Below are 12,961 nucleotides of genomic sequence, written 5' to 3'. Positions count from 1 at the left end.
CAAATGTAAGGTATAAAAAGCAAGGAGCAAGCGGTTTACGCCCTAGTTTTACACTGCAAGGAATTTTCTAAATATTTAAAGGAGGAGTAAGGGCAAGAAACGGATATAGCATCTCCTCCATCCACTCCTCCTCTTTCGACAAATGCCTCCTTGTTTTACACCTGCATGAGTTTTTCATGCAGGAGCAAAAGAAATGGAATTGTACGGAATCCACTTGTATTTAGCGCATGCTAAAAGCAGGTGGATTCTGTAGGAATCCATGCATGCAAAGCATACTTTGCCGCTGGCCTTTACATTTTTTAGAAAACAAAGAGTACGATGAAAGAATAAAGGCGAGATCTCCTGTTTTTCATTTTCAGTTTTGCAAATGCTGAACATTGCATGCAGGGGCCCCTAAGGACATAGGTAATAGCATTGTAGGATCCTACAATTTGCACTGATTATAAAAGGACCCCCAGTGTATCATTTACTACTCTTAAAAGAAATGCCCACACTTCCTCGGTGATGAGTGTCTCAACCTTTAGAGGTTAGATGGAATACAATGGTCAATGTCATAAAATGCACTTCAACCACATTTAAATCGACACTCACTTCCGTTACATAAAAAGCAATTGCTACAAGGGCGAGATTGGTATTTAAATGAATCAATACAGGTCCACATTTTCATTATTTGGTGCAACCTACTGAGATATGTGTGACAATCTTTTGGTTTAAAGGCAGAAGAAGAATATTTTGGCTCATGGCATCAAATACGCATGATTTTTGGGAATTTCTAACCACTTATTCTGCCTTAAATTGAGCAGCAAGTAATTTGAAAAAGTTGTAAAAAGTTGTAAAATGTGTAAAAACTGGGCAGGCCAAGGAAACCAAGCAGAGCACCTAGAAGGCGATCAAACGGGCCTATCTCGTAAGGAACACTTGTGTTGTGGAGTAGGTAGGCCATCCAAGGAAGGTGGATTATTCTACTTTACGGCCATCTGGGTCATATCTGGGCAGTGAGGGAAGCCCCTGTGCACCGGATCCTGAGTATTGCCCTGTGGAAGATGTATGGTGCTCACCAGGTAGATCTTTCTGTTCCTGAGCAAAGGCTTCCGATTCTGGCCCTGTGAGTACTTGTTCAGTGGTCCCTGGATATTCAGTGGAATTCTCATCAGGAGGACCCTGGGACCTGGAGTGGTGGGGTGATGCAGGCTCCCTCGACTGCGATTGGCCATTGGAATCCATTAGCCTGAATCTAACAATGGAGCTCATCAAGGAGGTCTCTTCAGGAGTCTTCTGTGGTTGGTTGGACCTAGCTTTAACATAAAACCATGGCTCTGTGCATTGGAATTGGCCCGTTTAGTCCTATGGGGAACTTTCCACCAGTTAGAAACATCTCCAAAAGGGACTCAGAAGGGTATTTACCTAAACTGACTTTTTTCGTTGGTCCTTCATGGGTCCATGAAGATTTCGTTAACCTAAAACTATAATTTTTGCAATCAAACCGATTTACTACCAATTAACCTCATTTACATGTAATAAACCACTGCACTGCACCTCTTCCGTAGACATGTATTAGTATGCTGTTTCTAACTGTGGTTACATTATACCTAATCCTTTCTAGGAGAGTTGGCATGGGGTAATGTGTCTATAACCCGATTCTGAATTTTGGGAATGATATAGAATTGTTAAAACTCTCTCGAGGCCCTTAGTTGAGTACGTGGTTTATGCATGTGTATTGTGGCTAGTCAAAGGGCCTGGCATTGTCGAGAGGAATGGGAGACCCTCTCAGCAAGGGGTGGCCGGTCTAGGTAGAAGTCCCGAGCCAGTCCTAATGTTGAGAACAAGGGCGGTGAAAAGGGACCCCATTCGTTCTCCTTCCCCACGTACCAATATGTACATATGCATTCCACCTTTGCATCATATCATGCCTCTTCCTCAAGATGTTCATCAGTCTATTTCGCTCTATTTTAGAGACGACCAGCAAGAGAGAAGCCAGAGCTGCCAACACGGAAAAGACAACAACACTATGGGGCCACACATGGAATGAAACTGCTCCAGAGGGGCAGGGATCGATAGCTATGGCCACTAGTCCAGGAGATGATCTAGCATAACAAAACTCAACCCATGTGCCCATTCATGACACCACAGTAGGGTTCAACAATGAGACAGAAAATTATGACATCAGAGTGACATCTTAACAGGGGTTATTCACCCAAGAATGGGTAATTGGACTGTGTTTGTGCTGGTAGAGAGATTCCCAGACCCCCCCTTTGTTTTGCATAAATTAACTTTGGGTCTCACCCTAAATTACCAGGGCGATCCAGATGTGGACCCCTTGCTCACTGTTCTTAGAGAGGCACAGCTTCACCTCACTGATGATGCCCAACAAGGCTGAAACACGTGTATGGGGTTGCTGTTGGTACTCTTGTTCAGAGGAGAATTGCCTAGCATTTCGGTGTTGGACTGCCCCTGGGCAGGACAAAAACCGATATGCGGGGAAATTTCTTCCCTGTGAAAGGGACAGTGAGCTAAAGACTTTGTAGAGTCTCTCCCAGGGGTTATTCACCCAAGAACAGGTCATTGGACTGTGTTCGTGCTGGTAGAGAGATTCTGAGACGCCCTTTGTTTGACATCTAAACAGGCCCTCAGAGTTAAGATGGTCATCACTTCCCACACCCGCTTAATTTCATGTGACATATGGGATCATCTTATCTCGGTCTTAACTAAAGTGATATAACAGACACACACGTATATATATATATATATATAGTGATTTCATAAACTACAAGAGGATGTGGGGATTAATGGATTATTTGTTTGCTGTCATTAAACTGTGGTCTAAGGATTCCATTTTCTGCCTGGCTCTTAGCCTTTAATGTGACGAGTTTAGTTAGAAGTCATACATGTAGTTTAGGAGTGGAAAGGTCTGCATAGGCCCTTTACTGTTTTTATAAATGGTTTTGTGTTTTTCTGCACTATGTCTAACCCAAAGCAATTGTTTGAAATACAAGTTGAAATATGAATAATGCTAAACAAAGAATGTATATTTGTCAGTGTCCATGAGTAGCTTATGCTTTTGGGGTGTCATTTTGAGACTAAGCATACCTACCCACAAGCTTTTCTCCCTCCCGAGTGAAGCATAACTAGTCAGCCATGGGACAGTCCAACTAGAGTTTGGTCACAATCCTGTCTTCATTAGGGTAGATTATTACACAGCCCTCCTCAGAGGGCTGTGTAAAAATATCCATAGCACTCTTCTCTTCCTTCTTAATGTCACTTGCCCTAGGTTTGTATTCCTTTCAAGCTGATATTGGACTAGATCCAACACAATATATCACTTAGTGCTTAATATGTGACATCTAACATAACAATCATACCAAGTTCCAAGACCTCTACGATGCATAGATGGATAGAATGCCTACACACAGAGTCTGCACATTAACTTAGGTATTAGTTAGCTGAGGTCCTACAATTCTTAAAAATACTTATTACTTACACATATATGTATTCATGTTTCAGATATTTGAATAAAGTGTTAAACTAGCTAGAGGAACGATATAACACTTTGCACAGACCATTAATTGTAGCAGAAGCCATTTAAATGCAAGGTGATGAACATACCGGTTTAGATAAAGTGCTATATGTATATAAGATGTAATGTGTACTTTTTTTTGTTTTGTTTATTATAATGCTTTTTTAATTTGAGGTGCCCAAATGATGGTAAAGTGCTGAAGTTGGAACGGAGGTCCATGTTACGATGACACATTAATTCCAGTCCACATCCCACCATGTGCAACGAAAGATTGATCTCAGCTAAGTGCGGAAGCTAAACCTGACACACTAAGTCATAGAGTCTGCCATCAATTATAAAGGGCATCCCTTCATATTTACCCAGAGCAATCCAGGCCTGGTGAATCTCCTCCATCACATTCTTGTAAAGTTCCTCCTGCCACTCGCGTAAAAGTCTCCACTCCTCTTTTGAGAAATATGCAGCGACATCATGGAATGTGGCTGGCACCTGGAGGAGCAAAGACAATCCATAATAATAAGGAGGTGCATTCTTATAAAGCAGAGCTCTGTATACCCGCTCATGCATTTTTATTTTTGGATTTGTAAAGCGTACTGCAGCCCTCTAGGCAACGAGGCGCTATAAGAATACTTAAGGAGGCTTGCTTGTGGGTTACAATAAGCGGCCCAATGTGTGAAGCTTAAACTACTTACAGTTATTTATACAATTGAGTTACTGAGTAGAATGTTCTACAATACAGAGTATGTCGAGTTCAAGTTATAGCAGTAGTAGAGACATTATACAAGAAGAAAAGCCTCTTTAGACAAAAAGCCTTGTTTTTAGGGCTTTGCGGAAGGCGGCATGAGACTCGATAGATCTAATCTGGGAGTTTGTTCCAAAGAGTGGCGGCCATAGTTGGGAAGCTAGATCCTCCAGAACGCACTCTGCTGAGTGAGGTACTGTGATGCGGTTAGCATATGCAGTTCTTGCAGGTCTGGAGGCTGTTTGTCTGGAGATCCTTTGCGTAAGGTATCTGGGGGCGAGGCCGTGAATACATTTGTGGGTTAGGGCTAGTGTTTTGAAGATTACCCTTTCCTTAATAGGTAGCCAATGTGCCCGTCTTCTGATGGTGGAGATTTGTTCCCTGCGTGAAAGGCCAGTGGCTGCCCTTAAGGCGTTGTTCTGTGCTATCTGAAGTTTGGCCAGGTTCTTTTGAGATGTGCCAATGAAGAGGGCATTGCAGTAATCCAGTCTAGAGCTGATGAGGGCTCTAGCTATGGTGATACAGTTCAGTTGGGTTAGGAATGGTCTGACAGCGTTAATCAGTTTGGCGTGGTAAGCTGCAGAGGATGCGATGGCGTTGACCTGCCTGTCCATGGTGAGGCTTGGTTCAAGGTACACGCCTAGTGTTTTGATCGTTTGTGATACTGTGATAGGGATGTTATCAATTGTGAATGTATGGTATTCCTTGGCAAGTTTATTTAGAGTGAAGGGGGATCCCATCAGCAGGAGTTCCGTTTTGTCACTGTTTAAACAAAGCCAATTATCTGCCATCCAAGATTGTATGGTGGAGTGGATGAGGGTGTTGGAGTCAGCTATATAGTCTCCTGTGAGAGGTAAGAGCACCTGGGTGTCATCTGCATAATTTGTATATGAGATGCCCAGCGAGTCTAAGATTTTGAATAAGGGTCTGGTAAAAAGGTTATACAGTGTAGGGGCTATGCATGAGCCCTGTGGGACCCCACATTTGATAGGGCTCGGGTGGCATTGGCCGATTCAGAAAAGACCTTCATTACTCTCTCCTGAAGGAAAGAGTTGATCCAGTCGCAGGCCTTAGGAAAGAAGTTTGCCGTGGAGGTGAGATGGTGACATAAGGTTTTGTGCTCAACGAGGTCGAAGGCAGCGGAGAGGTCTAGTAGCAGGAGGAGAGCAGGTTTGCCTGCATCTCTGAGGTCATCTATTTGGTTTTTCAAATCTAGTAGTGGCGTTTCTGTGCCATGGCGAGGACGAAAGCCAGACTGGCGAAGTCCAAGAAGGTGATTGTCCTCAATGTATTTTTGAACTTGGAGGTAGGCTGCTTTGTCCAGGATTTTCAATAGAAACAGAACCGTGGTGATGGGTCTATAGTTCCCTGGTGTCATTGGATCGAGAGAGGTTTTTTTAGTAGGGTTCTCACCCAGGCTTCTTTAAGGGAAGCGGGTAAATGAGCTGTTCGGAAAGACGAATTGATGAAAGCAGTAACAAATGGCGCCAGTGCAGGTGCACATTCTTTGATGATGTGAGCCGGGCATGCGTCCCCCTTGCAGTTGGAGGGCTTAATGGATTTTATGAGGGCTGTGACCTCTGTTTCGTTCATGGCAGTGAATTTGAATTTGGGTGTCCGGTTGTCTGCATTGCATGTGGGGGGGGTGCTGTGTGGGAGGCTATGAGGGAGACGAGGGCTTCTTGATGGGCAAGGATTTTGGTGTGCAGGGTGTCAAGTTTGTCAAGCATGGCAGATTAGATTTGGTTGCACCATGATTGATCTTTAACAATTGTGGTGGGTGGGGATGATGGCGATTCCAGTTCCCTAAAAATCGCGAAGATTTCTTTGGTCCCTGATTTTGCATTGTTGATCCTAGTATTGTAGGAATCAGCTTTGGCATGAATGATGGCTGTTTTATATTCCCTCGCAATCGTCTTGAATGCGAGGGAATATAAAACATGCCCTATTCCATTTAGGAGATGGTAGTTAAGACCTGTATTTTCTTAGCATTCCGGGTCTTGTACTTCATGTAGTAATCCAGGACCACAAGTGCTAAAAGGAAAACAAAAGAAGAAAATATAGGACTAGACCACCATCTCAAGACTGGAATGGGGCATCAGGGCTTGCAAAAACAACTTCACCACTAGCATTGGTGAGTAGTTTTATATGCATTTTCATGATACTCAAACTTGCTGGTGAGTATGGGGATTGTAGAAACTTATTTTGAATTTACTGCAAACACACTTTGTTTGCAGTAAATGGCAAACACAGGTTTCACTGTGCATGCTTGCCAGAATTGCAGCAAATACCAAGTGTGCTTATGGAGACATGCACCATTTTACAAAAAGAACCAGTAAATATTGTGTCACCAGTCACCCTGGGGCAAGTGCATTTCTTTTAGGTCGAGAATGTAAATTAAAGATCTCGCCCTGCAGGTCTAGTGGGATTTTTATGAATTTGCAAGGCCTGGGCATGTTGTCTTTAATGACCTCTCCACACTCGCATACATCACCATAAATTAAGATAAAGCCAAATGCACTTCTATGGTTGAATAGCAATAGGCACATGCTTTCCTTTGTCACTTATTTGTCACTTATTAGCACAGCGTTGCAGCTTCATAGGATTTTAAATAATAGGTGCTCCTATTATCCACTTTAATTGCACTAAGTAAATTGCCAACACTTCAACCTGTAGCCTCTAGGCTGAACAGGCATTATCGCCAGCAACCACTTAGCTTAGTGACCAAACTGTGCAGATAGAAAATACCTCCTACTGCCTTTCAGACTCAGGAAGAGTCTTCCTTTAAAATTACAGGGAAAAGAGAAGAGTCGTAATATCCTTACAGAAGGCTAGAGGATTATCATTGAGCCTGATGCGCTGACGGAGGGAAGTACAGAGGAGATGTGAGAGCAAGTACAAGGGTTGGCTGCAGGGTAGACTTTAAAGTATGTCTCTCCTCACTATGGATCTTGTTGCCCAATGTAATAAACAACAAGCCTAGAGGCTTTTCAGCAGTTCAACCTTCTTAACCTTACTACCATAAGGGAGAACTCTCTGACATAGCTCACACATTTCATCCGGGTTCATGCACACTGCGTCGCTCACATCCATGTTCATGGTTGCAAAAATGCCCGATCAGGTTCATCATTTTGCAAGCAGACCAAACCGGAAGCAGGCGGGGTGGGTCACTTAGATGCAAGCGACGAGTTAGTTCAAAGCACTGTGGTATCTCATTGCAATGAACGATGCAATTCAGAATGTCTCACAAGGGTAGGTTTGAAGATCGGGCCCATTTTAGAAGAGGTAACTGTTGGTTAGGATTACCAAGTGATGTTGTAGCGGTTCCAGTCAAGGTACGGTGATGGATCCGAGCCATCAACTCGTATATTCAGATGTATGGTTCGATGAGATAGAGGTTTGATGTCACGCTAGTTCCAGTCTTTGGTTACCACTGGTTCCGACTGATGTGTGATGCAATGCCTCCAGTGGTTTGAGTCGTGGACAGTGATGAGTGGTTGTTTCGAGCCAAACAGGTGACAGGTTGGGTTTGGTACGATGCAGCATCAAGCTTTTTCAGAGGTGCAAGCAAAAGCGGTTCGAAAGTCGAGAGAGTGCCAAAAGCAGCACGTGCTGGTCCCATTGGTTTGACAAATGTCAAATGTGGTTTGAAGATGGCTTAAAATCATTTGGCAGCAATAAACAGGAATCCTGGTTCTCCGGATGCTGCAAGCCCCAATCTAGAAGCTCAAGGAAAAGTTAAGTCCCCTTCCTTGGTCACGTTATAGGCTGCCAAACACCTGCAGGGGTCCCTCACATCCAGTGAGGTTCTGGTATCAGAGTATCTGGAAGGGAGGCAGGCCTTGCTTCAACAGCAGGTCACCCTCAGTGTGCCTTGAGAGTGGTTAGGGAGCAGAATATTAACATTCACTCTTTACCTCACTGGCAGGAAGCTTTGGAAAGCTCAACTAAAAGAGATCCGAATGACTTCTTCCTTAAGGATGGATGGTTAAGCTTTGAAAATGTATGCTGAAGTGACTCTGCTGTAACCTCAGGTGTCAAAGGGGTAGGTGTTACCTCTGAACCTATTATGTGCCACTGGAGAGCAGGTGCTGCAGATTAGAAGACTGATGCAGCAGGGCACATGCAGCACTATGCTTTTGGTGTGAAGCTTAATGAAAGAAGAGTCTGGATAGCAGATCACCCTTTCAGAGATGGACTTACCTGCATAATTTTATTAATTAATAAAAATTCAAACCATGGCCATATGGCATTTCCTCACACTGTACAAATATGTTAAATAAACTCTAGGAACATGAACTAATATTAGGTTAATATTTTCCCAGTGAAAGTGTATCATGCTGCTTCATTTCGGCTTCTGAGTTGGTTCCATTTCATATTAAAATTGTACGTCACCAAAAGGCAAGGTTAATTAAAGTATAATAAAACTGGCTGTCTTATGAATTTTAAATAATGTTAACTGTCTGCAAGTGACATTCTAATGAATGGTTTACACAAAAACCTGTCGGTTTAACAGGATCTGTCATACAAAAAAAAGGACAATAGGTACATGTGTTGCAAACAACTATCTACTAAACGTAGGTTACCAACAGTAAAACATGGCAACAGCCCTCGGAATAAATGAGGCAAATGCATGGCCCACTGTGCCCGATGGCACTCAGATCATAGGATTCCAGAATATTTAAAATATTGTGAGAACGGAAGGTTGATAAGGGCAAAGTTTGGGACTCAAGGTTCACATAAACTGTGTAGTACGTGTCCTGTTTATTTCTACACATAATTGAGTCATATCACAAGGCATAAAATAATCAATGTTGCATAGCAATTTGCTAGGCAATTCTGTAGGTTTGCAAATTAAATTGATACTTGTCTAACACATCTAGCCATTTAAATTACTGTGCTCAATGAAAGCATCGCTGACCCTGCATTCCTCTCTTGCCCTCAAGCCTCTCGCCACCCTCTTTTCTCTGATCACTGCAGGTTCAAAGGGGCTAGTAGCGAGCAGTAATAATCTCCTCCACTTACAAGGCCTGTGTGGGAGTACTAAGCAAGAATCAAATTCCAAAATAATATGACCAATTCGCAATTAGCATTCACATAAAAAGTTAATGAGAATCATTTTTTCAGATGTTCCTGGGTAATTTCACCAATTCAGCAAGTATCCAGACAGGATCAGGTTCACTATCCCCATCCATTCCATTGACCAAAGTTCACTTACTTCGTCCCCCGGTTTACCTTCCTCTACCAAACTCCTCCCTACCACAGCTTAATTTCTCTGACCTGACCTTCACCCTCTTAATTCTTCCTCGTTTCTTTCATCACGTTCCTCCTGCTTGCTCCTCTCCAACAATTTCCATCGTCCTCTGCCGATCAAGAAGCATCTAATCTTCATTCTAATGTTCAGTTAACACTGGACTCCTATAATCCATCCTATGAATTTACTCCATCCTGCAAACCTCCTCAGCCCTGGCTAACCCCTTCCCTCATTCTGATCATCCCTCCATAAAGCCGAGCATTGGTGGAGAAAATCCCAGTCTCTCAAAGATTTGCCTACTCCAATAGCCCATTGTTCATCCTATTTCTCTCTTCTACTCTCTGCTATTTTCCATGACCAGATGCCATCCCCCTCTCCCCGCCTTCGTCATCTATTTCAGCTCTCAAATCACATCATCTCTCCTCACCGGCTGACCCCTCTCTTACATCTCCCCTTTCCTAAACCAAATTTGCTGACTATTTTACTACTATAATAGCCTCTCTATGGACATCTCTTTCATCAAGTGACATCCACTCTGATCAATCTTCCCTTCCTGCTTTCTCCACTCCCTTTTCTCCTTTAGCTGTCACTAACACTGCCTCTTTACTCACTTATGCCTATTCAACTGCCTTTCCTCTCGATCCTCTTCATCCATCTTCGGTACCTTCAACCTATCCTTTCCTCTTGCCACATCGGACTTCTCCGATAAATCCCTCTCTTTCTTCCTCTACCTTCGCTTTTGGCTTTAAACATGCAACAAGTATTCCTGTTCTTAAACAACCTTCTCTCAGTCCTTTGATTTAGTTTAATCTTAGACTGATTTCTTGTCTCCTCGTTCTATCTAAACTTTTAGAAAGAGCGTCTATAACCAGGTCTGTGCATTTCTCACTCTGCATACTATTCCTACCCCTTTTCAATGTGGTTTCCAACCATCCATTCTACAGAAACAGCTCTACACTAATTATATTACTGCATGCCACAATAAACAGTCTTTTGTCCTCATACTCTTAGAACTTCCAGTTGGTTTCTACATGGTGGGTCAGCCTACGCAACTATGCTCTTTGGCTGCCCTTCCACTTTCTGTCTGCTCCTCACCATCCGACCACATTTTCCAAACTCCTCTTAAAGCTCAGTACTCCTCTACTCTTAGTAATCTATAACATCTTTGTTTTTCTAATTTAACCACCATTTGAATTGTACCATTCTTTTTTTTTTTTTACTTTTGTACGGCGCTTTGGCAAGTGCTTTATAAATGTGAATAAATTAAAAACATCATTACAGGTCTTATAAATCAGTATGGACAAAAAAGCCAGTCCCCACATAGGGGCGTAAACCGAATAAGGCCTGAGCGGACAAGGCCCACCCAGATGGCCCCACAACTGCCTAAAACACTGTAAAAGTGTTTCAAATGGCTTTTTTAGCGCGCTCGGCGCTCGAGTCCCCTTCCTCCTTCCCCCCTCAGTCCCCCCTCGTTCCCCAGCCCAATCCCGCCTCCCAACCCTCCCCGGCACCCTGGTTGGTCTCCTCGACCAAAAAAAAAAGAAGGAAACAAACCCAGCGAGCATGGCGTCCTCACCACCACCATCACTCTCCAGGAGGATGCCCACGGTGAGTTTGCCCCCACAACTGCCTAAAACACTGTAAAAGTGTTTCAAATGGCTTTGTTAGCGCGCTCGGCGCTCGAGTCCCCCTTCCTCCTTCCCCCCTCCTTCTCCAGCCCAATCCCGCCTCCCAACCCTCCCCGGCACCCTGATTGGTCTCCTCGATCAAAAAAGAAAAGAAGGAAACAAACCCAGCGAGCGTGGCGTCCTCACCACCACCATCACTCTCCAGGAGGATGCCCACGGTGAGTTTGCCCCCAGATGGCCCCACAACTGCCTAAAACACTGTAAAAGTGTTTCAAATGGCTTTGTTAGTGCGCTCGTCGCTTGAGTCCCCATCCTCCTTCCCCCCTCCTTCCCCAGCCCAATCCCGCCTCCCAACCCTCCCCGGCACCCTGATTGGTCTCCTAGCCACATATCATACACCCTCCCAGGGCAGCCCTCTGCCCGGCAGCCCCTGTGGCTAAGGGCCCAAGGCCAAGGGCGTCTCCGACATTAGCGGCTCCAAGATGTGTCTGCAGGTGTCAGCAGGGGAAGCCACCAGACACCGAAAAAACTAAGTGCTGGCATGGGTGGGGGGAAAGAGCAATTACTCTACTCCAGAAAGCTCCTGCCACACTAACTTAGCTTACAATGGCCTAGACTGCTACAGACTTACACCATGCTTTATTAGAGAGATACGTGACCATCAGCCTAAACCTATTCATGGTTGGACAGCAAACACTGCCTGCAGTATAATTTCACTAGTACCATACCCCGAGAAAACCACAAAGTTTAGCTTGCGTCGCATCTAGATAGAAAGGCGACTGTTAGCATTTACTACTTCTGAACTTTAGAAGTGCATTTAGAAGATGAATCTAGAAGTGTGCCAAATAGCCTCATTGTATAAAGTTGAATTCAGAAGTGTTCCCAATAGCCTCTCTGTGAAAGTTGAATTCAGAAGTGTTCCCAATAGCCTCTCTGTGAAAGTTGAATTTAGAAGTGTTCCCAATAGCCTCTTTGTGAAAATTTGAATTTAGAAGTGTGCCCAATAGCCTCTCTGTGATTCTAGAAGTGTGCCCAACAGCCTAGCTGAATGTAGACGAGTGCCCAGTAGCCGCTCTGTGGATTTAGAAGTGTGCCCAATAGCCTATTTGTGAAAAGTTTTATTCAGAAGTGTCCCCAATAGCCTCTTTGTGAAAAGTTTTATTCAGAAGTGTCCCCAATAGCCTCTTTGTGAAATGCTGAATTCAGAAGTGTCCCCAATAGCCTCTTTGTGAAAGTTGAATTTAGAAGTGTCCCCAATAGCCTCTTTGTGAAAAGTTATATTCAGAAGTGTCCCCAATAGCCTCTTTGTGAAATGCTGAATTCAGAAGTGTCCCCAATAGCCTCTTTGTGAAAAGTTTTATTCAGAAGTGTCCCCAATAGCCTCTTTGTGAAATGCTGAATTCAGAAGTGTCCCCAATAGCCTCTTTGTGAAAGTTGAATTTAGAAGTGTCCCCAATAGCCTCTTTGTGAAAAGTTTTATTCAGAAGTGTCCCCAATAGCCTCTTTGTGAAAAGTTTTATTCAGAAGTGTCCCCAATAGCCTCTTTGTGAAAGTTGAATTCAGAAGTGTTCCCAATAGCCTCTTTGTGAAAAGTTGAATTTAGAAGTGCATTTAGAAGATGAATTTAGAAGTGTACCCAATAGCCTTGCTGTGAATCTAGAAGTGTGCCAAATAGCCTCTATGCGAAAAGATAGATTCAGAAGTGTTCCCAATAGCCTCTTTGTGAAAAGTGGAATTTAGAAGCGCATTTAGAAGTTGAATTTAGAGTTAAATGTGTCCAATAGCCTCGCTGTGAATCTTGAAGTGTGCCCAATATCCTCGCTGTG

The 12,961-nt window shown here is 43.7% G+C and overlaps 1 protein-coding gene across 4 annotated transcripts in view; it reads right to left on the bottom strand.

The window, feature by feature from the left end:
• Positions 1-12,961, bottom strand: part of LOC138566119 (zinc finger protein 467-like) — a 158,805-nt gene that overhangs the window by 111,778 nt on the left and 34,066 nt on the right. For 3 of the 4 annotated variants that reach the window (XM_069643135.1, XM_069643129.1, XM_069643120.1), the window contains exon 2: positions 3,874-4,000. The exons of the other annotated variant lie outside the window; for it this stretch is intronic. In XM_069643135.1, the coding sequence (XP_069499236.1) occupies positions 3,874-4,000 (127 nt within the window). The remainder of the gene's footprint in view (positions 1-3,873; positions 4,001-12,961) is intronic. 4 annotated transcript variants of the gene reach the window in all.

This window comes from Ambystoma mexicanum, chromosome 1p, assembly GCF_040938575.1.
Source record: "Ambystoma mexicanum isolate Mex_15411 chromosome 1p, UKY_AmexF1_1, whole genome shotgun sequence".
In the NCBI taxonomy this organism is placed as follows: domain Eukaryota; kingdom Metazoa; phylum Chordata; class Amphibia; order Caudata; family Ambystomatidae; genus Ambystoma; species Ambystoma mexicanum.
The sequence above is the reverse complement of the archived record's forward strand: the minus strand, read 5'-3'. Positions and strand labels throughout refer to the sequence as shown.